Below are 26,283 nucleotides of genomic sequence, written 5' to 3'. Positions count from 1 at the left end.
CTGCAGCTAATGGTGACCAATATCCCCCTCAATGCTCTTCTGACTAGTATTAACCTAGCAGAGGTTCAGGAAAAGAGCGATATCCCACGAGAACTAACTTGGATCCTACCAGGCCTTGCAAATAATTTTTCTAGTAATATGCAATGACTGATGCCTTCGATTTTAAAAACAGGTTTAATATAAAAATCAGAACGTTCCAGCTAACAAACATGAAAACATCAGGAGAGTGATTCATGATCAAATTTTCATGCACTTAAATACATTCTCCTTACTAGAAACCCTTTAATGCCTGATAAGACAACCATATATCCAGCAAAAGGTTACCAGCCTAGCCCTGATCACTACATGCCACGCTTAAGTAGACGAGATGTCTGGTAACTACTTGATACCAAGACTTTGATTTCTGCCACAAAATGCATTAGTGCTTGGGTCTCCTTCAAAACACAACTAGCTTACAGCTACACAGGTTGGACCCGACTGTCCCAAACGAGGGGATTTTCTGGACTAGGGAAGGTCCCTCCCCTCATGGCCGTGCTGCCACTGGGCCAGAGCTCTCGCCTGACCCCGCTGCTGCCTCGGCCCCCCAGGGCTCTCCTTGGCCCCACTACCACGAGGGCCAGAGCTGCACAGCTGGGGCAGAGCTCTGCAGCTGCCTGGCTCAGTGGCTGGGGCCAGAGTTCCCTGGCCACTAGAGTCAGAACATGGCTGGAGTTCTGCGGCCAGGGGTGGGGCCGGAGCTCCCTGGGTGGGGCTGGAGATCCACAGCTGCAGCCAGGTTAGAGCTCCCCCACCGCTGGGACCAGAACTCTCTGCTATGCCACCCATCCTCCCCCCGCCCCCCTATGTTCTGGGCTCCCAGCTGAGTCACTGGTGCCCCTTACGGCATTCCTGTTCTGCCACCAGACCTCTGTGGCCCAGGAACATCCGTGGTCCATGTCAGATCACAGATGTTGCCGAACCAGGGAGTCCCAGTTAAGGGAGATACGACCTGTACTATGAAACAGAAGACGACCTTGAGTGCAGAGGGCTTTTTGATTGGATTGCTATTCTCAAGTCACTAATGGTAGCGAAACTGGAGAGAAGGTGGATTTTTCAAGGGGGTTCTAAATTGGATGTTCTTAAGCACTAAAGCTTGGGAAAATGGTGAAAGCTAAGAAGCAAAAACTAAACTAAAATCGCTCTGAGGAGACAAGTCTGCTTGACAATGGCATTACGTTTTATGTTTGTCTCAATTCATTTGAATGAATCTGCACAACCCACAAGTACACAGTTCTATTGAACTACTCGTTCCACAAGCTCAATCTGGACTCAGTCTCAATAATGCAAGAGCACCAAAAGCAGTTACTCTGTGAGGAGTTAGACTGCTAACTGCTAGACCATTCTGTCTCTGAAGTAGGATTGAAGAGAAGAGGCACCTTTTATTTTCATAGTTTTTTGGATTTCACTCTAAAATGAAGATTTTTTACCAGTGCTCAGACTCACGTGGCAACAAGAGCTATCTGGTCATAAATGTGCTACCAGGTGGGAAATTCCAGATCTCTCCTTCTGCATGCCACTAAGGAGGCAGCACAGTCCATTCCTATTGGCGGGCAAACTTTCAGAAGTTCAACTCCTGCTGCCCACCCAGAAGCAGTACTGATGAGTTTAGAACCATGGTCTCCAACCAGCAAACTAGCCACACTATGGACCAAATAGTCACATTGTTCAAGCCAACTAGCCAGACTCAACCAGACAAATAGAGGCAGCAGTGGGAAGGTGGAGGGGGCATCACAGAGACAGTGCTGGGGGAAACCTGCTTTTGATACAGAAGCAGAAAGAGGTGTGTGGGGAAAATGTGAGTAGACTACAAACAACCAAGAATCCTAGGCTTATCTAGTAGACGACTACTCTCTTACATCCCTACTTTGCATTTGTTCTTATTGATCTTCTTATTTACCTCAGACCATTTCTCCAGTTTGTCCAGATCAGTTTGAATTATGATCCTGTCCTCCAAAGCACTTGCAACCCCTCCCAGCTTGGGATCATTTGCAAACTTAATAATCGTACTCTCTATGCCAATATCTAAATCGTTGATGAAGATATTGAACTGAACCAATGCCAAAACAGACCCCTGAGGAACTCCACTTGTTATACCCCTCCAGCATGCCAGTGAGCCATTAATAACTACTCTGAGAACAGTTAACAAGCCAGTTACTCATCCACCTTACAGTAGCCCCATCTAGATTGTATTTCCCTAGTTTATTGATAAGGTGGTCATGCAAGACTGTGTCAAACGTCTACCACTTCCCCCTTATGCACAAGGTTTGATATCCTATCAAAGAAAGCTATCAGATTGGTTTGACATGATTTGCTCTTGACAAATCCATGCTGGCTGTTACCTATCACTTCATCATCTTCCAGATGTTTTCAGATAAATTCCTTAATTACTTGCTCCATTAATCTTTCCTGGCGCAGAAGTTAAACCAGCTGGTCTGTAGTTTCCTGGGTTGTTCTTATTTCCCTTTTTATAGATGGACACTAGATTTGATTTGCCCTTTTCCAGTCTTCCGGAATCCTCTCCTGACTTCCATGACTTCTCAAAGATGACAGATCAGCAATTCATCAATTAACCACTCAGCCATCTCATGACCCTTGATGTGGTCATTGCAAAACAAAGAAGATTTTCTAAAAGGCAAGTCTTTTTTAATAAGGTGTATAGCTGTGATACAGCTCCAGCTCTGGATATCCTGTACAAATCATGAAGCCCTGCAACGAAGGGCAGAACTAGCGAGCCATACCATAGTAAATATGCATGTCTATCTGGACTGCATTGAGCGTTTTTACCTACAGAGCAGCAGGGTTTTCCTGTGTGTCTTGTGCAACAGTGAGCATGGTGATGGTGCCTGGTAAGCAGCTGAATGGATTAGGGAAGTGACAGAGTAGTTGAGTAGTCAATTAAATGACAAGCAAAAGCTCAGTGGTTAATGCTATCAACTACACGCATTCAATGCGAAGCCAGAGGGCGGGACCTACCCCCACTGTGGCTCTGTATTTAAAATGTAGGAGGAGCCGGGTGGGCAGACATTCTGGTTCCTACTCCAGGATCCTACATTCACTGCCTCATAGTCCTTTTCTAGGGAGCTCACCACTGTGGTATTTGAGGGCCCACCCCCGCCGTGAGAGGACTGCATTTTCACCTCTCTTACATCCGGACTGACACCACTGAGTGAATCAAGGACAGAGCCAGGACTGGCATTCAGGACCTCGAGACTAATTTCTCCAGACCATGCGACCTTACTGCTAGAGGAAGCAAACATTCATAGTGTCCTTGATTTCAGCTGCTTGAGAGCTCAGAACATCTGTAGATCAATTCCCAGACGTTTCAAAGGTGGGTACCCAGAAAATGAGATTTGCACAATTAGTGGCCACCTACCAAAATTAGGTATTAGTGACCTATGCAGTAGCATATCAGAAGATGGTCAGAGGTAGGGAGAGAACCTGAGCTCTTCTGCAAAGGATTCACTTTTCTTAACCACAAGCCCATCCTTTCCCCTTTCGGTCTGCTGCCTTGCTTTCTATACACCTTTGAACTTCTCATTGGGATGCTTTCCTTTGCTACCATATACCCTGTGCTTTGAAAGAGGAAAGGGTCTGGCACAAAAACAAGGCCTTCTTTATACAAAGTTTTTGAATGGACTTGGTAGCGCTCCTGTAAATAAAAATCCATAATGCATATGCACAAGAGGCAGAAGGTTGCACAAGTGCTTGACTTTGGAACCCAAACAACATTCCTTTTAACAGTTGTGTACGCATAATTCACTAAGCTTTTATTAAAGGGTTTTTTTTCCTAACACATCTCCCCACAGCATGCAGAACAAGAAAGGTGTGTACCATGAACCTTCAGCACAACTTGGACCACAGAAATATTAGTTGGGCATGCAAAGGCAATTTCTCTTGCAGAAAGAGCTCATGGCCCCACATGGCGCATCCAAAGAGGAGGACTGGTTACGAGGTGCATATGGTGGATCCGGAAGACTGGGCTATTCAAAAGAGCTCAACATGGTGGCTCTTTCACTCAATCAAAACTGAGGATGAGAGAGAGATTCCCACACCTGAGCTATTCTTTTTAAATGACAAATCTCAGGAACTGTCCCAGATTGAGGTGTCAGAGGAATTTTTGGAACAAATTAATAAAACTAAACAGTAACAAGTCCCCACGACCAGATGACATTCACCCACGAGTTCTGAAAGAACTCAAATGTGAAACTGTAGAACTACTAACAGTGGTTTGTAACCTATCCTTTAAATCAGCTTCTGTACCTAATGACTGGAAGATAGCTAATGTGATGCGAATCTTTAAAAAAGTTCCAGAGGTGATGCTGGCAATTACAGTCAGGTAAGTCTAACGTCAGTACCTGGCAAACTGGTTAAAACTAGTAAAGAACAGAATAGTCAGACACATAGATGATCATAATTTGTTGGGGAAAGTCAACATGGATTCCATAAAGGGAAATCATGCCTTACTTATCTACTAGAGTTTGAGGGCATCAGCAAGCGTGTGGATGAGGGGGATCCAGTGGACATAGTGTACTTAGATTTCCAGAAAGCTTTTGACAAGGTGTTATGGTGGAGTGGGGAGTCTCTGGGCCCTGCACCCCCATCCGCAGCCAGACGTGACTCTCAGCAGAAGGTTTATTTGTTCACAGGGACACAGCGTGGCACATACTTCTTGTTCGCACCGGAACCAGGAGCTGCCAGTACAATCCAGCTTGTGGAGAGGGGGACCCAGAGCCAGTGCCCTGCCCCCCCTCCATGCATCCTAAGCCAACCAAGACTCACTCTCACACTCAGCAACCAGCTCCACCTGCTCCTTTCTCCCCTTCCTGGGCAAAAGGTGTTATTTGGCTGCACCCCCCACCTAGGCTCAGGTTATAAGAGAGCCTGATGACTACCTTACCCATTACAAAGATAGCTTCCCCAATTATCACCTCTAATACCATTAGCTCACAGACATCTACCTTTCCCCACCTCTAATATCATTAACTCACAGACATTTACCTTCCTTCCCCCCTTCCTCCCCCCGCATCCCCTTTCTGTTCTGAAATGTGATTTGTCCTTTTCATATGTGTTCATTTTTTTAAATTGTATCCTTTGGTATATATGGTTGTGACTATTTTCTTCCACTATTTGATCTGAGGAAGTGGGTCTGGCCCACGAAAGCTCATCATCTAATAAACCATCTTAAGTCTTTAAAGTGCTACATAGTCCTGTATTTTGTTTAAGAGAGCCTGAGACATTGTTTACATGATGAGCTGGGCAGCCTGGGGCAGCCTCCCCTCAGTGAGTCACACCCAAAACTCCCATCCCCAGCAGGGCACAGGTGCAGTGCCCAGGGAAACTGAGGCACACACAGAATTATAACAGAACAGGACGGTAGAAATCACATATAGCATATCAAACAGAGTGAACATAACCTCCACTTCGTCACACAAGATTCCCCACCAAATGCTCTAATTAAAGTAAGCTGTCATGGGAAAAGAGGGAAGGTCTTCTCATGGATTGATAACTGGTTAAAAGATAGAAAACAAAGGGTAGGAATAAATGGTCACTTTTTAGAATGGAAAAAGGCAAATCATGGTATCACGCAGGATTAGTCTCAGTATGGAGCCCTATTTAACATATTCATAAATAATCTGGAAAAAGAGGTAAATGGTGAAGTGGCCAAGTGTGCAGATGATACTAAACTGCTCAAGATAATTAAGACTAAAGCAGACTGTGAAAAGGTCACAAAACTAGATGACTGGACAACAAAAAGCCAAATGAATTTTAATGTTGATAAATGCAAAGTAATGCATATTGAAAAACATAATCCCAACTATATGTACAAAGTGAGGGGAACTCAATTAGCTATTACCACTCCAGAGAGAGATCTTGGAGCCATTGTGGATAGTTTTCTGAAAACATCCACTTAATGTGCAGCAGCAGTCAAAAACCCAAATCGAATGTTAGGAAGCATTAAGAAAGGGACAGAGAATATTTTCTTGCCTCTCTATAAATCCATGGTACGCCCACATCTTGAATACTGTGTACAGATGTGGTCACCTCATCTCTAAAAAGATATCTTAGCACTGGAAAAAGCTCAGAAAAGGGCAACAAAATGATGAGGGGTTTGAAACGGCTGTCATCTGAAGAGAGATTAAAAAGACTGGGACTTTTCATCTTAGAAGAGAAGACTAAGGGGGATAGGATAGAGGTCTATAAAATCAGGACTGGTGTGGAAAAAGTGAATAAGGAAAAACTATTTACCTGTTACCGAAAAAAGAGCTAGATAGATTCATGGAGGTTAGGTCCATCAATGGCTATTAGCCAAGATGGGTAGGGATGGTGTCCCTAGCTATTCGGTTTGTCAGACGCTGGGAATGGGCAACAGGAGTGGGACTCACCATTATCAGTTCCATTCATTCTCTCTGGGGGCACCTGGCATTGGCCACTGTTGGCAGACAGGACACTAGGCTAAATGGACCTTTGTTCTAATCTGGTATGACCTCTCTTATAGTAACCACAGAGATGCTGTCTGCTCCTGGGATTCCCAGCACAGCATGCTGCTGCTGCTGCGGAGGCAGGTGTGGTGGCCTTTCAGAGTGTCCAGGTTCATGGATTCTGACATGCCATCAAAATGTTGCTGATAACAAGGGCTCAACAAATCACGTAATGTACTCGCATGTGGCTAGTAGATTACAAGCTGGCACAGCCGGTGCCGCGCAATCTGCGCATGTGAGGCTCGCCGCCGCTTGGCGAGCCCTGCTGATAAACAACAACTAAAATGATTTCCTACAGCATCTCAACTAAGCCTGAATGACATTTCATGGGAAACAGAAGTGGGCCAAAGGCCTTCTCCCTGCTGCACAGAAAGGAAGTGTTTGTGCCCTTCTCCCACATATAACAAGTATTAGGAAACTTAAATATTACTAGTTCCTTAGTGAACTGATTTAAGCAAAGAACCCCGAAGTTATAAGATTGCCACTTTCCTCAACGCTTCTCCCATAATCTCCACACAGTTCAGCTCCTTGAATAACTGACACAAAACAGATACATCACTGGATGTTGCCATGCCACCTTTATGTAAACCACATATTAACACGCATTCTCTGCTTTCTACACAGACATCTCACACAATACCAAATCATTTTTAAGGTATTGTTGCTCCTCTGGCCCAATGGAACTTTCTATAAGAAGGGTAGCATTCACCTGCATGGGAGATGGCACAGTTTGGGGGGAGGTGGGGGGCACTGATCCAATACTGTAAAATGAGCTCTTCCCTCCTTCCCCCAGAACAATGGGCCACCCCAAACCTCACCACCTCCTGTTCTCAGTGCATGGCATTTCCTCAATACTATTTTTTTCTAACAAATACACGGTGAGGCTTATGTTTGAGAAGACACTACCAAAACAAAACACTCTATACAGCACATACTTCTGCTCTAGAGGAGGAAATGATAGAGCAGATAAAACATGACAGATGTTATGTCACTTAATGCTCTATTGGAAGGCACTCCAATACTATGGTGATGAGCAAAGGTAACAAACCATATGGAACAGAAAGTAGCTAAATATTTCCATGGCAACAGTAAAGATCACAAGAGAACTACCTCAGCCACACACAGATCCCCATGCAGATACAAGATTGGTATGTGCATCTTCAAAAATGATCCACAGATGCAGGTCCTCATAGATATAAAGTGGATATCCACAAATTTGCAGGATTCTAAATACAAAAATTGTATCCACATCCGTATCTGCAAAAATGAGCTGTGAATATCGGAATCCGCCTTCACAGATGTGATTATCTACAGATATGCAGGGCTATACTCATGAAGATTTGAGAAGCAAACATACTTAAGCACCCAATTTTTACTGACAAGAACTTACTTTTTAATAAAAAAAAACAGACAAAATTAATTGATTCAGCAGAGAAATGTTAACTTACACTAAAGCCACCATTACACTGACAAAGTTAGCAAGATGCTAAATTCTGATTCACATATCTATAAGAGGCCCCAGTTTAATACTTTTTTTGGACAATATATGAGGAAGTCAACAGCTAGAGCTGGTACCTACAATCCAATGGGAACAGTCTAAACCAGGAGTGTCCAAACTTTTTTCAAAGAGGGCCAGATTTGATGAAGTGAACATGCGTGAGGGCCAACCATTTTGCCTGACATTCTTTAAACCATTAAAATTAAATGCAAATTAACTATTTTATGCAAAGTTTATTGCAAATGGCATACTTTTCATTTCGTCACATGGATGACAAATCTAAACAGGTGTTAAATCACTCTGCCTTTCATATCTGAAGGCCAGATGAAAAAAAAAAAATCCAGGAAGCTGAAATATATGTCAGGAACATTGTAAAGTACATTACATATTATTGGTAATAAAGGTTGTCTGTCAACTTTTAAGTTCAAAAAATATGAACAGGAACATAACACCAAGTATACATGTTGTGTCCAAATATATTTATAACTGATTTAGACCAACTGACATTAACTGAGATTTTACAATGTATTCATCTCAATACATATGGATTCGTTGGGGGCCATAAAAGATAGATATTGCCAAATTACCTGTGGGGCCGTATTAAACCGGAACACGGGCCGCAATTGGCCCGCGGGCCGGACTTTGGACATGCCTGGTCTAAACCAACACCACTACAATTTCAGGCATGCTAATTAGTCATATTCCAATACGGTGTGTAAATGTAGATGGTTACTGGTGAAGGGAAGCCTAACATGACTGCAACCTTGAAAATGTATCTTTAAGATACAGATGTCCGTGTTCTGCAGAGAAAGGAGTTAAGAAAATGCATGTGTTTCTATGCTATAAAAAAGTGAATCTACTAAAGAAATGTTGAAAGATCGTTATAACAGTGTGCTCACAAAAGCAACTGGACAATTGCCAAGTTACTCAGTCTGAAAAGAGACAGGTATTTAATGCAAAGTCAGTAAACACTCCTGTGGAACCTGTTCTCAACCTCTTCTATTCCACGATCCCATGTTACTACAGAAAATGTTTTGCAACACCTGAATTAAGTGGTTTTTTCCCCTATCTCAAGCCACTTTTGTGACCCTTCAACAGTGGTCAACCTGTGGCCCGCAGGCCACCCATGACCCATCAGGGTTCTGGATGGGGCCTACAGGATGTTTTATTTACTGTCACCTACATGCAGGGTGGCAAGATTCCCCTTGTTTTCCTACGGGTATTACTAAAGTGGCAGGCACCTCAAGAAAGGTGGGTGCTGGCTGCACACAATCTTGACTGAGAGCTGCATGCTCCCTTGGCATCCAGCCAAAGTGCTGCCAGGGTTCAATCAGCAACCATGCAAGCTCTGGCTACGCAAGCGCAGAACTCCCTCCGGAGACTGACTTGGTTACAACAGTTTTGTGGTCCATTGAGACGGAGGAGGCCCACTCTCTAGTCGAAGGTTGCGCTTTGCTACCCTACAGCTCTAACAGAACAGATTCTGAACTTCGGGAGGCAGCGCACTGTCCTAGTCTGTGTCCTTGCGGGGCGATTAGTCAGCTTCACAGCACCACCACTGAAGACCAGTCTTCCCCCTCTAGATCCTACCTAGGCTCCTCAGTCCTCTTCCGGATCTCTTGCATTCCTTTTCTGGTTCATTCAGAATCTGTGCTTCAACTACATTCAGCACATTTCCAATTAGCGGGAGCCCCTCTCACTCCTCGTCTGTTTCCTTACGGAGATTTGTTCCTACATGGTGTTTACTGACAAGGTATGTACTGATCACAGGTACTGAGTTTTAGTTTTTCTTGAGGGTGCTCCACCCCCACTTCACCCCCAAGAACCTGCTCCTAACTAGGATTGCCAGATGGTTTAACCAAAAATACCGAACACCCCCCTCCAAAAAAAAAACAAAACAAAAAACAAAAAACCAAAGCCACAAAGGAAAAAAATTCTGTTGGAAAAAAAAAGGGGGGGGGGGGGGAGGCACCAAATTTGTTGAGTTTAGGGAAGAAAAAAAAAGGACCCCGAGAATTAAGGGAAAAAAATAAAGAAACAAACAAAAACGCAGCAGGGCCCCTTTAAGAGCAGGGGCTGGGCTCTGCTGCTCTTAACATGCTGCCCTGTAGCAGCAGAGGGAGGGCAACAGCAACTCTTACAGAGCAGGCTCAGTTGCACTGCACATGCTCAGTACGCCCTAGGTATGACTTTCTGAGAGGCAGCTGTTTGTGATGCTTCACCCAGGCAGGCAACGGCCATCTTCTCTGCCTTCTCTCCCTGCTCTGGACCAGACAGCTCCCCTGCAGAACCAGGTGCGGGGGGGGGGGGGGGGGGGGGGGGGGGAGAAGTGGGTGGGCTGGGCCGGGTTGCTTAGGGTTGCCAGGTGTCCAGTATTGATCTAGAGAGTCCAGTATTTTTGCCCCCCTGGCTGGGGGGGGGGGGGGGGGGGGGGGGGGAGAGTGATGAGAAAATACCGTACATTTTAGGGGTCCAGTATTTTCTGATTTTTTTTTAAAACCGGACAGGAGGCAAAAATACCGGACTGTCTGGGTCAATACTGGACACCTGGCAACCCTACTCCTAACACCCCCCCCACTCCGCCTCTTCCTACCCCAGCACTCTAACCTCTCACAAGTGCCTCCCCATGATCAGCCAAACAGCTGACCAGCAACTGTGGCTGGTGAGTGCTGTGCACCCCCATTGTTTTTCTTGTGGGGGTGTGAGCCCAAAATCACCACAGAGTTGGTGCCAGTGTTCCCTTTAGGCTGTGCAGGTGCTCAGAAGAGATTTGAATGCTGCCCAGCTGAGCTGCAGAGCACCCCAGCAAGATTTTTGTTTTTACTGGTGGTGTATGTTCACACATGCCTCTGTGCACATAAAAAAATATACCACATGGATGGAAAAAGATTAGAGGGAACATTGGTTGGTGTCTCTGCTATTGGTGTCTAACTTCTTTTCAATTAGACCAAGATCCTGAATCATCTTTTATCCAGGCACCCTCACACCCTCCTCTTCCAGAAAAAAAAGGGAAAAGCTGTTTAAAATTATCCTGACAAAAATACCCTTATGCAATCTGAAGCAAAATACCTCCCCCAAGCCACTTTTTACTTTCAATGCTGAAAGTGCTGCTAAGCAACTAATGAACACTACTTTTTTTAAATGTTTGTTGGCTAACATGCTCTGTATAATAATGAAACCTGTTTGCCAAAGATGTGTCAACATGAGAGAGATAAAGGGACAAATGCTAGGAGTTAGGAAAGGCTACATTCTAACCCTGACAGTCCTCATAGGACAGTGCTCTTCGAACATTAAGCATGTGAATTGTCACTAATTGGGACATCAGACAGATGTGTTTGCTTATACAAGCAACTGTGGATTTCCTAGCAGCATTATATAAACAGCTGCTGAGGTAGAATCACAGGATCATGGAATCCTGGGGCTGAAAGAGACCTCAGGAGTCACTGAGTCCAGTCCCCTTCCCAATGCAGGACCAACCCCAACTCAGTCATCCCAAGGCATCTTGTAATAGCCATATAACATCTCCACTATGTTGTGCTGGTTTAGGAACTTCGTGGAAAATCAGCTACACAGAAGGGTCAGTAGTACAACAGCTATTGTTACGTCTGCCATTGGCCATTGCCAAGTAGAAATTTGGAAACTCCTGGCTACTAGACAAGCAGGGAAGATGCCGAATTATGCACTCTCGAGGTGCTCAATTTCAACCATGTTACAAACACAGACAGCCAACATGCCTAAGGCTACATCTACACAGAGGAGTTATTTTGGGATGCCTTTGGTATTCCATGTCTTTAAACGTACCCATTAGTTCAAAATATATTTTGAACTAGCAGGCACACTATTCTGGCATCCCTGCATCCACGTTGCACCCTCAGAGGCACAGCTAGATGGAGGCACAGAAAACTGTTCTTAAAGGAACTCAGGAGGAAGGGCTGGGGGAAAAGAATGTTCTGACACCATTTCAAGAGCTATACCGTTTAACAATGAAAACGAGTAGTCCTGTGCCACCTTCGAGTCTAACAAAAATATAGATCTAGCATCATGAGCTTTCTTGTGCACAGACCACTTCCTCAGATGAGCCTAAGTCATTCAGTGATGGGCGGGGAGAATGAGACATACACCTATTCCCTACTCTTAACCGGAAGTGAGGGAGAAGCCCTTGCACAGCTAAGCAACAAACAGAGGCGCATGTTAAGTATCAACTTTGGAACTTGCAGAAGTCAATCATGTGGCTAGACGCACAGAGTCATCCCAGCAATAACCCATGCAAGGTGAGCCTAACAATATTGTTAGGCTGATTAGTTCTCATGTTGCTTAGACAACATAGAGGCCACTGAGGCTTCATCTACACTGCAGGGGTTTTTTGCAAGCAGCTTTTTGCAGAAGAGATCTTCCGCAAAAACTTCTTGCGCAAAAGTGTGTCCACATCTCAAAAGCGCAGCGCAAAAGCAATGCGCTTTTGTGCAAGAGAGCTTCCACACTGCATGGACACTTGTGCAAGAAAGTTCTGATTGCCAGTCAGACGTGCTTTTTCTGATGGGCTCTTTTTGCGCAAGAAACCCCTGTTGAGTGTCCACACACATCTTTTTGCGCAAGAACTGTTGTGCAAAAAAGGAGTTATTCCTCCTAGAAAGGGGTATACCTACAACGCAAAAAGCCCTCTGTTATGCTGTTTTACTGTAAATTTTCTTGCACAAAAATGCACTTAAGGTGTGGACGCTCCACAGCTTTTTGTGCAAAAACCCTGTAGTGTAGACATAGCCAGAAGGTATTTGTTAAGCCCTTTCACAATGTGCTGTTCTGAGCCAAACGTCCTGTGTCACAGGGTAGGATGCCTGTGAGTGACAGGTGTCTGTTCACATAATCCAACCATCATGTTTTAGGTCTCCCAGTGGGTATTTTCACTGTGCTTTCATGGGGTCAAAGTTAAAGAAGATTCTTGCAGGATTTGGTAGTAGGGATGTTAGCAAACATGTTTTCTTATAAACATGTAGGGCAAACAGGAGCCAGGACTCTCAGGGAGCTGGCTTTTAAGCTGGCTCCCCACAAGCACCAGCCCCCACCCACCCTTGCTGCCTCTGATGGAGGCGGGTGGTCATTAGGATTAACCAATGAGCCCAAGCTTATCAGTTAATCATGTAAGCATCTACACACTAACATCCCTACTTGGTAGGTATACAGAGTAGATAACCATACTATTTTAGAGAACGCTGGGAGACCATTTTAGAGAGCAGGATTTGGCAGTACAAGCAAAGTAAATATTCAAAAATCTTTTAAAGGACTGCATCCTTGTAAAAATGTCATTCTGCAGCCCAGGACAGGTGTTAATCTGCACCCGTAACTGCTGCTGGTAAGGGATAGTTAGAGAGGGGCTTTCCTTTGATTAGTTCAGCTTGATCTGAGGATGGCCATAGAATGTCTTTATAATGTTTAGTCCCATTTACAAAATGTTTAATCGGCTTTAATACTGCACTAAGCAAATGGATAAGGTAATCAATGTTCTAGGCTTCTTATTTCTAACATGCTTGGAAATCTGCTTTGCTCATTTTTGTCTGCCTGGTTTTCTAGCAATTCTCTTCCATCTTCAGTGCATACTGACGTGGTTTTACTTCTCAAGTTTACAAAGTAAGCATGAAGGTAAGCCCACTACTTTTCCTGGATGTTCCTATTTAATTTTTGAATCATCTAAAACTTCAGTAAAAACGAAGAAAAAAGACAACTTGACAGTAGGATAAAAATACTCAAAAGAAACAGCGTCAATAGCAGTACTATGGATATTCTGTACAAGTTCTCGTTAGCCATCGCTATGAAGGAGGGACCTTGATACAGGAGGGACACCTTGATACAATCACCATTCCCAGACCAAGCAATACTGGAGCAAAATAGTTCTCCCCTTTGAGCTGCTGTTCATGTTCTCTATAGCTACCTTTACAATTCTAGAGCACTTTTGAGTCACAAATTTCAATATGCTCAGAAATGAATGAATTTAGACTCTAGGCATCTGCTGTTAACCTCAATGACAGTGGGGGAGAGAGGTGTATCTAGCTTCCCCTCTGATCCCTGCTGCTTCTATTTATTTGAGACACACAATGAAGTCTGGGGCATAACAGGAACAGATTTGATCAAAAATGTCCTGTGTGCAGGACACTCCATTCTAATACAGCTGGTTTTTGAACCACAGTGACATCTGTAGTACAAAAGAACTAGATAAATACCCTGCATTAACAAGAGAAAACTGAGTTTAAACTGACACCAGGTTAGAGGAAATGAGAAGTGTTTTGATCACTGGAAGCAGCCTTGTTTATGTACACACACTGGAGAAGTCAGAGCACTTTTCATTTCTACAAGCTCTCGGGCTGCATCTCCACACTTTAAAAGGACTTGATTCCTCTCCAACAGCCTTCTCTCTGGTAGAGTTACTGCAGGGATACAGGTCCAAAATTGCAAATGCCAAGGTCTTTACCAAACTAAGAACCCCCCTATAATGCAAATAAAGTAGTCTGAGCCAATCTTCACACTCAGTTAAACTGGAGCAACCTGCCACACTGAGCTGAGCCAGGCTTCTCTACTACAACTGGTGGAAGAAGTTGGACAAGACAACTAAAGACATTTATTGGTACCAACTAGTACACAAAATGTCTACAACAGACATGCTATAACCATAGCAACTAGGTTGCTTGAGTTATGGAAATTAGTAAAATTCTTGAAGGAAATAACCTTCCCCCATGCACAGAAAACTTCTGCTGCCATTTCAGTCTTCAGTGGCCCTTTTCCTCACGTTCTAATAGCTTCCAAGACCAGAGAAGCCATTGCATCTATATTTTATTTGCAAGTTGCCCTAACACCAAACATCTGCATATTCCAGTCAAACAAATATCCATGTAATTTTAGAAGCTGCACAAGGTAGGCAGTTAATTCCTCTCCCTCCAAAAGCAACAAACAAGGTGATTCACACAAACCTGCATCTCTCACACCTATATATTTAAGGAAGGCAGCAGCTTAGACTTGCAATTTGCTAATTATGAAAAATTCACAGTACACTTGCTTGGATACATTAATAATGGGGGGAGGGGACCTAAATTAGAAAAACAGCAGAAATAATTAAAACACGAATCTGATGGTTCAATCTGTTTCTCAAACATAAACGTTTGAACTTACCCTGGAGTGATTTTCCCAATCCCTGGCCCAGCTTCCACCCATGTTTCTGGAGTAAGCGGTGTCCAATATTATCCTGACAGATAGAACAGAGAAAACAAACCAAAAATATTCCAATAATATATTCTTCCCTTCCCACAGACATTTAAAACACGAGACAAGCAAGAGATTTTCTACATATGTGCATGCAAAAAAAGGCTACTGGAAAGGCAATATATGCCCAATAAAAGGGAAGACAAATGTCAAAAATTTGCTGGCTAGAATTTTTCAAGGGGATCAGGATACAGGGGAGGGTCACTTTCTGATGGTGTGCTGGGCAACTTTTGTGCAGAACATTTAAAATAAAAAAGCAATATGGGAGAAAATAAAAAAAGTGTACCAATAAAAAAAAATTGACATTAAAAAGCATAAACTCGAGTTATTTATACAATCGTATCCATCACCTAGACAGCACCACTTTAAGATTGTTTTTGTAAAGAAAATCTGCATTGTGTTTAGTCATTTTGTTTTGTGCCAGGCTTTTATAATACTGAGTAAGTTGTAAGTGCAAGACTGCCCCACCACTAGAAACCAAAACACAATCATAGCAAAATCCAGGCTAGACTTGATTGGGTTTTTTATATATATGTATATATATAAACTAGCATGCAGCCAATATTAAACTGAAAGAAAAAAAAACCAGTGAGGTTAGTGAAACAAAAAAAAAAATCAAATAAAATGAGTTCAAGCACAGACTGGGTGATGCATTTCACATGTACTCTAACAAAATACTAAGATGTTAGAATGAAACAGGCCTAGCAGTAAGTTAACAGCAAGGAACCATTAGTGCATGTAGGGGAAACAATAAGCATAATGTCTCATCTTCCCAATGAAAAAGAGCTATTTTGTGATAAAGGACGTTGGAAAGCGTTGGTGCAGCAATAAATGTCAGCTTTTGGCTGGGACTAAAGAAAAAGGGTTCGTCACACTTTACAAAAAACAAAAACACAATGAAAAACGTAAGAATGGGCATGTTGCATCAAATCAATGGTCTAGCTGGCCCAACAATCTGCCTCTGCCATGGCCAGTACCACACAGTTCAGGGAAACAAACAGAATGATCCATTCCATGTCAGCCAGAGCAGCTTCTGGAGGTCAGACATTTTAAAAAACTCAAGAGAAGGAAGGAGTCTGGTTCAGTACCTATTTTGGCTAAGAGCCTACATGAACGTATCTAATTATTTTTCAAACCTAGGTATGCCTTCGTCCTTCACAACATCCCCTGGAAGAAGTCCCACAGATTGACTATGTTGTGTGAAGAACTATTTCCTTGCGTTTGTTTTAAATCTGCTATTAATTTCATTGGGTGACCCCTGGTTCGTGTGTGATTTGAAGGGGGGTAAATATTACTTTCTCCTCACAATTCATGATTATGTAAACCTATATAATATCCCTCTTAGAAAATAGACTAACTGAACAGTCCTAGGCTTTTTAACCCTCCTTATATGGAAATTGTGCCAGACCTCTAATCATTCTGTTGCATTTCCCTGAACTTTTTCCAACTTTATATACTCCTCGAGCTGAGACAACCAAAACTGCATGCATTATTCAAGGTATAGGTACACGAAGGGCTTACATAGTGGCATTATGATTTTTTTCATCTAGCTATCCCTTTTTGCCTCATGTTTTGTCCAACATGTTAGCATTTTTATTGCCACAGCATATGGGGGGGGGGGGGGGGGGGAGATAGCTCAGTGGTTTGAGCACTGACCTACTGAACCCAGGGTTGTGAGCTCAATCCTTGAAGGGGCCATTTAGGGATCTGTAGCAAATCTGTCAGGGATGATACTTGGCCCTACCCTGAGGGCAGGGGACTGGACTCGATGACCTCTCAAGGTTCCTTCCAGTTCTATGATTGATACACACACACCTCGACAAATATGCTTATCTACTTGCCCGTGGCGAGTAGATTTCAGCCGGTCGCCCGGTTCACCAGTGGTCCATGCATGCACAATGCAGGTCTCTCGCATGCATGGTGCGAGCCTGGCAAGTGGTTTTCACCGCAATTGTCAAGCCCTGTGTGTACGTACATTTGTACGTACGTACGTGTGTAGCAGCAGATGATTTTAGAGAATTCTCCACAATGACTCCAAAATCTCCTTCTAGAACAATCACAGCTGATTAAGATCACATCATTTTTGGATGCGAAGATCAGTGTTGATCAATGTGCATCTACCCTTTTCTAGCCCAATTGCCCAGTGTAGTGAGAGCTCTTCGTAAATTGTTGCAATCAGCTTCGGACTTAATTATCTTGAGTAACTTTTTGTTTTGCCACCTCACTGTTTACCTCCTTTTCCAGATTATCTACGAATGAACTGAATAGCACTGGTCCTAGAACAAATCCTCGGGGGGGCGGGGGGGACCCTATTTGACCTCATTTCTACCCTACGTTTCTGATTTTTTTAATCACTTTCCATGAGATGACTTTCCCTCTTACCCCATGACTGTTTACTTTGCTTAAGAGGCTTTGGTGAGGTGTGTTATCTATGGCTTTCTGAAAGTCCAACTACACTATATCTACTGGCTTATCCTTGTCTATATGCTTGTCAACACTCTCAAAGAATTCTAATAGAGTGGCGAGGAATGATTTCCCTTTATAAAAGCCATGTTGACTATTCCTCAATGTTCATCTGATATCCTGAGTTGCAATGAGTTGTCTGGTTGGAACACTGAATGATAAATTGTATCCAAAAGTCAGCTAATAAAAATGCTAGAATTTTCATTTAGCTCAGCAATAAAGTACAGGCGGCCCCCGACTTGCGACGCAATTGATTCCCAAGGAAGAGTTGCAAGTTGGGGTCAGCGTAACTACAACCCTAATTTACGATGGGCGCTGTGTGCTATCATAAATGAAGGCAGAGGACGTAAGATGGGGGGAGGGGTTCAGCCCCTTCAGCCCATACAAAAATGGTTGTAAGTGTAGAGGGTCGTAACTTGGGCAGTCGACAGTTTCCTGTACTATATCCGGTCAGAACAGCAGTATTTTCCACTTATTCCTCATTGATCTAACTGAGAGTGCATCTACATAGCACTTTAAACTCAAAATAAAATTTGCACAAAGCAAATTGCTCATCTTATTTTGGATCTATTTCAAATAGCTTATTTTGAAATTTGGCGCATCTACACAGCGCCAAATTTTGAAATAACATGCTATTTCGAGCCATCCTTTTATCCATCATGCAACAAGGTTTACCAAGATGGCGAATTAGCACGCCCATTACTTTGAAAAATATTTTGAAACAACAAGTGGGTTGTATAGACTTGGAGTTACTACCTCGGGATAAATAGCCATGCAGTGTGGACATACCCTGACTGAATAATGTGCATGCCAATAGTGCATCAGACCCTAAAGAGTTTGAGATTTACAGAGTGTATATATGCATTCACCTTCCTCTGCAAACAACTCTAGTGATTAGAACCCTTTTTCTTCTTTGGTGCTGTGTAAAACAAGACAAGAGAGTGTAAAGCAATGCCCTCCCATGCTATTGGGGTCTCTGCGAAAGAGTAGTTCGTACTACATTGTAAACCAAGGTAGAGGAGTAAGGATATGCCAGGGTAGAAATATTTCAATCAATAGGAGTGAAAGAGAAAAATGAACAATATGGCTTCCAGCTACGAATACCACCGAAGAGTGTTTCAGACTAAGGTTGACAAGAACTTACCTGTGATTGTAACTGCTGCAGACCATTTATGCTTGTGTCACAACTGCATGTTGCTCTTGTAAAATGGGACAACAGACCAATTATTTTGTTGCTATTACACTATGATTGTTCCTTCTACGTTAACATATTAACTGTGTCTGACAAGGATTATGGGAATCAAATTTAAAAAGCTGATGCTGACAAAAATGGCTGCATTTTTTTAAAAAAGGGCAGGAACTACCATACAATCTTTTGTTAAATGGAGATGAGACATTGTGCTGACTGTGTTGTGTTATGAATGCACTAAAATAAACAGACAGATGAAGCAGTATGCTATTTCCAAAAGCAGTGCAAGTGGAGTGAAAGCATTTCCATACGAACCTGGCTTTAAAAACTGGGCTGTCAAAAGAACAGTTAAATGTAACACAAAGTAAGAAACTGTCCAATCACTAATGGTAGTTTTTTCTTTTGCTTTGTTTTCAATTCACTGCTTGCAAGTAATGTATTTATTAAAGAAGAGTGAAAGCATAAAATAAATGTAACGAGTCAAGACCAGCTGGGAGATTCAAGAGTGGTGTATTGTGACTGACACAGTGAAGGGGGAAACAAAATGTTAAAGGGTAAAAAGGAAAAATTCAGAAGAGTTATACACATTCGCACCACTTTTACAAAGCCACTCGAGAGGATGGTCATGTTTTTCAAATTGAAACAAACTTTTACTGCAGATCTCAGTTCCCATGAAAAAAGCAGTATCTTCCCCAATAGTGTTGAACGTATTCTTTTGATGTAAAGTTAGTTACACACCCAATGTCTGGCACTGACCAGGCAGTGAAACTGCTGGTTAGTTAAAAACAGCCAGCTGAAATGGTGTGATACTGTTCCTAAGGGTCAGGTATTAAATTCAAATGGAGCCTACACACTAAAGAGATTAATGATGATCCCCTTCCACTTTCCATCTATCCCTTCATTCCACATCGCTGTGACAGACTGCTGGCTAAGTAAGACTGGCACGAACTCTCTTCAGTTTAAATGCTGCCCTTTCCCAGAGAAGTTGTATTGCTTGGGTCATAAATGGGAAGTGAGGAAGTGTAGTTATTGGCATCTGGAGAGAGGCAACACTAACCAAATCAGAATCTCTCATTCAGAAGGACAAAGCACTGAAACTAGGCTGCGGGCTTGTCATCTTTTTTGTTACTAGGTTAATGTTATTCATGTCTAGGGGGAAATCCCTTTTATTAACAGAGGTCTACTTCTTGGTATCAAGAACTCCAAGTCCTTTTCAATACATCAATCCCATTTTGTAGTAGTTCTCCTCCTAAACAGGTGGGCTGGTTCCCAAATGTGCCACTGGCCAGTCTAAAGAAACAACTTTTTCCTCAGAGTATAGGCCGATATTACTCTTAGAGCTCACTAGCTTTGTCACCACAGAGCTCCTTGCAGCAGAATCACATTAAAAGCTGTCAAGTCAGCCAAGAGACCAAAACGACTCAATATGTTTGACTAAAACGGAGCTGGTCAACCCAGACTGGTCCGGAGGATGAGCCAGCTACGTATGCCAGGGCCATGCTATTTGTCCTCAACAAATTCTGCAGTACCACATCAGTGTCGCAGATCAGAGAATGAATGGTTGATAGTATCCTAACACAGTGGTGGGCAACCTGTGGCCCAAGAGCAGCATGTGGCCCACTGGGGCTCTATGTGTCGCCTGCAAGACATTTCGTTTACTGTTGCCCACATGCAAGGTTGCCAGCTTCCATTGGTTTCCGTTCTCGTAGGTTTTTTCCTACTGGTATTAAAGTGACATGCACTTAAAACAAGGACACGTGAAATGAGGTGCGTGCTGATTGCAAACAACCCACCTAACCCAGAAGGCCGCCTTGGTTACCACAATCTTGCAGCACACTTAAATGAAGGGCCACTCATGCAGCCCACTCACTAGTAGGGATGTGAACATATATCCGAGTACATGGTTAACCGATGAGCCTGGGCTCAGGGTACACACATGTACCCTGATACATGTGGGGAGCCGACCCAGAGGCGGCAGCAGATGCAGAGGGCAGGAGCTGGTGCTCATGGGGAGCCAGCTTAAAAGCTAGCTCCTCAAGCCCAGCTTCCTCCTCCCCACTGCATGTAAATGTGTAACTACTGAAAAATTCAGCGGTTCCACATTTACACAAATAAATGCATTTTAACACCCCTACTCACCAGCCTAGGTTGCCCATCCCTGTTTTAGCATATTTTATTGCCGAGGCATTTTAATGCTAAGTTGCCACCTACACAACATACTTCATCCTATTCAACGTGTTAAATATCAGTTAATTGAACAGTCGAGTAACCTCATGAATTTTTATTGGTTAGTCGACTATTCTATAGTCCGCAGGGGTGGGGCTGGCAGCCAGTGTATCCGAGGCAGCAGCGCAGGGTGCCAGGTGGGAGCTGGTCCACAAGGGAAGCTAGTTTAAAAATCATCTCCCCTTGTGGACCTGCTGCCTGTCACCCAGTGCTGTTGCCTCCGATAAAGAGGCAGCAGTGTGGAATGGCAGCAGCCCCTGTCTAAGGTGGGGGGTCTGAGCAGGGCTGCCTGCCCACCTAGCTCCTAACGGCTAAATGCAGTGCCTTGCATGGTGTCAAGTATCAGAGGGGTAGCTGTGTTAATCTGAATCTGCAAAAGCAGCAAGGAGTCCTGTGGCACCTTATAGACTAACTGAAGTGTAGGAGCATAAGCTTTCGTGGGCAAAGACCCACTTCGTTAGATGCACGTGAAGAAGACATGCATCTGACGAAGTGGGTCTTTGCCCACGAAAGTTTATGCTCCTACACTTCAGTTAGTCTATAAGGTGCCACAGGACTCCTCACCGCTCTAGCTCCTAATACACTTTAAATGCCAAGCCACAGCGGGGATAGGTTCTGGACCTGGCACGAGCCAGAACTGAGCCAGGCTGCTGGCCAGCCTGCTAAAAAATATACTGGCAAGGGAGGGAGGGGGAAGAAGAGAAATGTGTGTAGTCTAAAGCATTGACCTATAAGCTTTTGCTTATAGGTTTTTCAGTTAATCGACTCCACTATTACATTCCTGGTCTATCCCAAAATCAGAAAGCATGAACAAAAACATTACCAATGACCTTTTCCTAGACGTGTTACTTAGAGTTAATGGGACTTGGGACTTGGCACTTGGACAAGTCACTTTTTGAAAATTTCATCTCGTGTGACTTGTCCAAGAGGACATGACTAGTCAGGAGAGTCCACAGAACAGAACCCAGACTTCCCAAGGCAGTCTTGTACAATTAACCCCAAACAAGACTGTATTGTGTTACTTTTCACTTGTATTTTATCATGGTTCCTACAGTGGCCCTGGCAGATGTAAACTGACATGTATGCAAGGGAAATTACTCAAAGGGTTCTCATGGCACTGTGTGAGGAATATCATAATTAAGGATTTCAACAAGGAGATACTGAACTGTTCAACTGTTACAAACATGCCAAAGGGTAATTTTGCTTAACAGCCCCTCTCCTCCCAAGGTCCCCTCTCCTGAGCCATTTGTTTGTTACTATTAACCTCATTTCAGCATAGACAAAACCATACACCTCGAGTGGATTGTAAGTTGTGCTGACTGTGTATCAAGTTATCTATAAGCAAGGACTGGATGCCACTGGGTGAACCCATGCAAACAAGAGGTTTTAAAGATTTCCAACACAAACCCTATAGCTCACTACAGATGACACAATGAAAATTGGAGAGAAAAGCCAAACAGTAATGCTACACCATTCAGCTTCAAGACTCACATTATTTATAGTGCTGTCCATTTATGGCCATCGCTAAATGTCAAATCAGCAGTCTTATCAGGTTACACTTTGGAAATAGTGGAGTCCACAGATCTGCACAGATATACCATGTGGCAAAAGCCAACTTCCCAAGCTATTGTAGGTTTTTAATGAAAGGACTGAACTGTGATCTTCAAGTAACAACTGGAATCTGAATCTCGGGAGTGTTTCAAAGGAGTTATTCAAGCAACTGAACAAAGCCATTCATTAGTTATGACAAGAACAAACTAATAACAGGCTTAGAGTGAGTGAAAGATGTGTTGTCTCCTTTCAACCTGTGACAATGACAACCTGATTTTATTCTGACATTCTACATGTGTATAGTGGGCAAGAACTCTCAGCTCTGCGCAGGTTCCCATACTCCCATCAATTTCTTTCTTGTCAATTTCAAACCTCCAGTATGGGGTCCTGAAATTGACAATACAGTCAGGAGCAGAGGCAGGTAAAGCGGTGCCTACACAGACACTGCATTGCCCTAACTATACAGGCATAACCACCTCCACAAGAGGCAAAGCTAGAGCATATATACTGACAATTACTTCAACACGAGCCGCTTACATTGAACTGTGTAGCACAGAACAGGCCTAATATTACTTCTGAACTCCTGAAATCATATTATCATGACAAAAAACTAAACTCTCTTCAACGTTTTTCTTTAGTAAAACAAAGGACAAGAAAGTTTCTTGCGAATCAGTAGTATTTGATAAGTGCACACATCATAATCTGGACATTGCGCACCTTCCTAGAATGTGTCAAATCAAGTGCGTGCAGCTCATTACAGAACTGAAAAAGCAGACTTATTTCAAAACTTCCATGGGCATCTGATTTGTAACTATGACCAATAACTTACACTTCTGCATAAATCTATATTGGCTATTTTTTCCCCTTTTATGAAATGTAGAATAGTTGGCTCTCATTTAACCAAGGAAAAATTAATTTTTGTTAAAGAACTTTCTCTCATAAAACACCTTTCAAACTATTAAAAGTGTATTTTCTTGTTTTGGTTTGAAGGAACAAAATAAATCTTGATATCATTTCACTAACTTGTAACATTTTGTAATCTGATGTCCTCTTATGGCTTTACCTTTATTGTTCTACCTCTGACTTCCTCTAATTCTGCTTTTTCTAACCCTACCTTTCTGTAAGAAGAAATACCTGGTTTATACTCTCATCATGTCTAAGTCCAGAGGTATGTTTGGTCTCTACTAGCAGCACAATGTAGGCTTTCCACGGACACTAGCTGCTGCAGACTCTTCTTTTAAAAAATATGTAATACAGTCATTCAATACATGGTTAAACAGTGTAATGATCTGTAGACTCCAAAACCTATAAGATTCCGGCCACCTTTGAGCTGCATGCTGTAGCAGTACGGTCAGCATCTCTCTACAGATAATGCTGCAGAGATGGAGCTAAATTCAGCAATGATACTCAAAATGTATGCTCCAAGCAAAGCCACTCTCCCTAGGGATTTCCAAAAGTTGTATACAGTTACTAGGCTTCCGTTTTCGGATTCCCTTGAATATCTGAAAATCTTTTAAAGAGATCCATTTATTTTAGTAGAACGTACTTTAATACTGCTGATTCTCCATAGTAGTCCTAAAATTTACCTGAAAAATGCTATAACATATTCACTGCATAAACCAAGACTTCTTTTTTCTTTTTTAATAAAGACACATAGGGCTTCAGGTGTAGCTTCCACTGCACTGAATGGCAAAATGTTCATTGACTTCAGTGGTGCAGGACTGGGTTCTAAGTACTGCTACCAGCTAAATTTCTTTCTTAAAGGTGAATTGAAATGTTAATAGAATTGCTTAAGATCATAAGTCACTAATAGAACAAATTGGTAAATTTCAATACAGCACGTTTTAAAACTAAATATTTAAAATGATTTCCCACTACTTACCTCTCATGATATCAGTTCATGGTTGTTACTCTCTCTTCTGGGAAAGCCAATGATATAACACACACCCAAAGCAGAGAAAGAATTGTGATGCTCCACGCTGCTTTAGGTATGAGATCCAACTCTTGCAGGAGAACACAGAACCCTAAACTCTGGTTTTAGCAGGTAAAAAGCCTCCTCCCACTTACTTAAAATGTATCTGTAATTTTGCTATTGTAAAGATTACAAATAGAATCTGTTAATTTGGAATCTTAAGCAATTTTTACTCATTTCAGTTTCTGTAAAGTTATATTGGGTTTAATAGCTGTAAACACTAACAACATATTTAGTGGAGAAGACAAAGATGATTCACCTTTTCAAGAAATAAAATTTGATTCCTAACCTAAAACAAAGTTGGTTACCTTTTTCCCTTTTAACTGCCTGTCTCAAAAAAAAAAATTAAATGCCTATCTCCCCAAAAATAAATTACTGGCAATACACAGAGTCCTAGGGAAATGCTGCAATTTTACTATGGCTCCAATTGCAGAATTCTCCCAGGAGTTTTTAATATATATATGACAAATCTATAAAACTATGAGGCTACAGCATCAGACAAGTGGGGATTAAGTATTTTTGGAGAGGTAAATATATTACAAACACACACCTGACTCAACAGATCATAAAACCAAATGTTTTAAAAGTCTGTTCTCTAAGGTTCTCTTTGATGCAACGTAATCCAATTCCTGCATTTCTAAATGTTTAATATTATTTTTAAAACAGCCCCCTATCTTTCTACAGACAGAAGAAAAAAGCGTAACCAATTGGGTTCTAGGGTAGGAGCCGTTTTGGAGTTTTGCCCCCTCCCAGCCCACGTCCAAAAAAGGCAGACCATCTTCTTTTGTCTTCCCCACCAAATTTGTTTTTAAGTATTGTCAATGCTGCTTACAATTGGGTACATGTTATATACACAAACCTTTAAAGTATTTAGATTTGATAACATCCCTATACTTGCACTACAATGTATGCAGGAACAAATACTTCTGGTGTTATTTAACCTAAGGTTTCAGCTGCTATTGAGTCTCCTCAAACTGTAGCTGAATATCACATACACTGTTCACCTAGCAACGTATTGTCCCAGGCATTGTGTATTATATATTTTCTATATAATAATGGCCAGAAGAGATTTAAATTGAAGAGATTTAAATTTTGAACATACATGCAGTGTTTTAATCTGTCACCCACATGCTTTGTTCCTCTATTCTGGAAAAACAAACACTTGCAAAAATAAGATCTTGGTCTAGCCTGTGGATCACATTTGAATAATCTGTCTAATGATCATCCTTAAATGGTATGGAATAGATGGCAACTCTGGCTATTTCTCATGATGTTTACACAGGGAAGTAGGCTTGGCATGTCAGTTAAGATTCTCATGTCACAACACAAAATTGAACTATTCAGCAGAACATCGAATGCAAATTCCCCCCTGCAGCATTATCTCATGCGTCATCAATTACTGCCATGCCTAAATCTAGCATCATGCCAGCACAATAAGACAATAGGTACTGTATGCAGTGTTCACTGGACCAGAAGAACAGAAAAAAAAGGGGAAAGGAAACCCTACAGAAATTAAAAAAGGCAGACCGTGCAATACAAACCAGATCATGGCTGCTTAGCTAATATGGGCCAACTGCTGCGGAAGAAAAATGTCGAACACCCCAAGTTGTGTAAATTT

The 26,283-nt window shown here is 42.5% G+C and overlaps 1 protein-coding gene across 5 annotated transcripts in view; it reads right to left on the bottom strand.

Moving 5' to 3' along the window:
* Positions 1-26,283, bottom strand: part of GPATCH8 (G-patch domain containing 8) — a 99,288-nt gene that overhangs the window by 50,177 nt on the left and 22,828 nt on the right. For 3 of the 5 annotated variants that reach the window (XM_075911254.1, XM_075911255.1, XM_075911258.1), the window contains one exon: positions 15,175-15,247. In XM_075911254.1, the coding sequence (XP_075767369.1) occupies positions 15,175-15,247 (73 nt within the window). Of the gene's footprint in view, positions 1-15,174; positions 15,248-19,231; positions 19,250-26,283 lie in introns of all 5 variants that reach the window. The other 2 variants (XM_075911257.1, XM_075911256.1) reach the window with 1 other exon arrangement.

The sequence above is a fragment of the Pelodiscus sinensis genome, chromosome 29, assembly GCF_049634645.1.
Source record: "Pelodiscus sinensis isolate JC-2024 chromosome 29, ASM4963464v1, whole genome shotgun sequence".
Lineage (NCBI taxonomy): Eukaryota > Metazoa > Chordata > Testudines > Trionychidae > Pelodiscus > Pelodiscus sinensis.
This window is presented reverse-complemented; position numbering and strand designations above follow the sequence as displayed.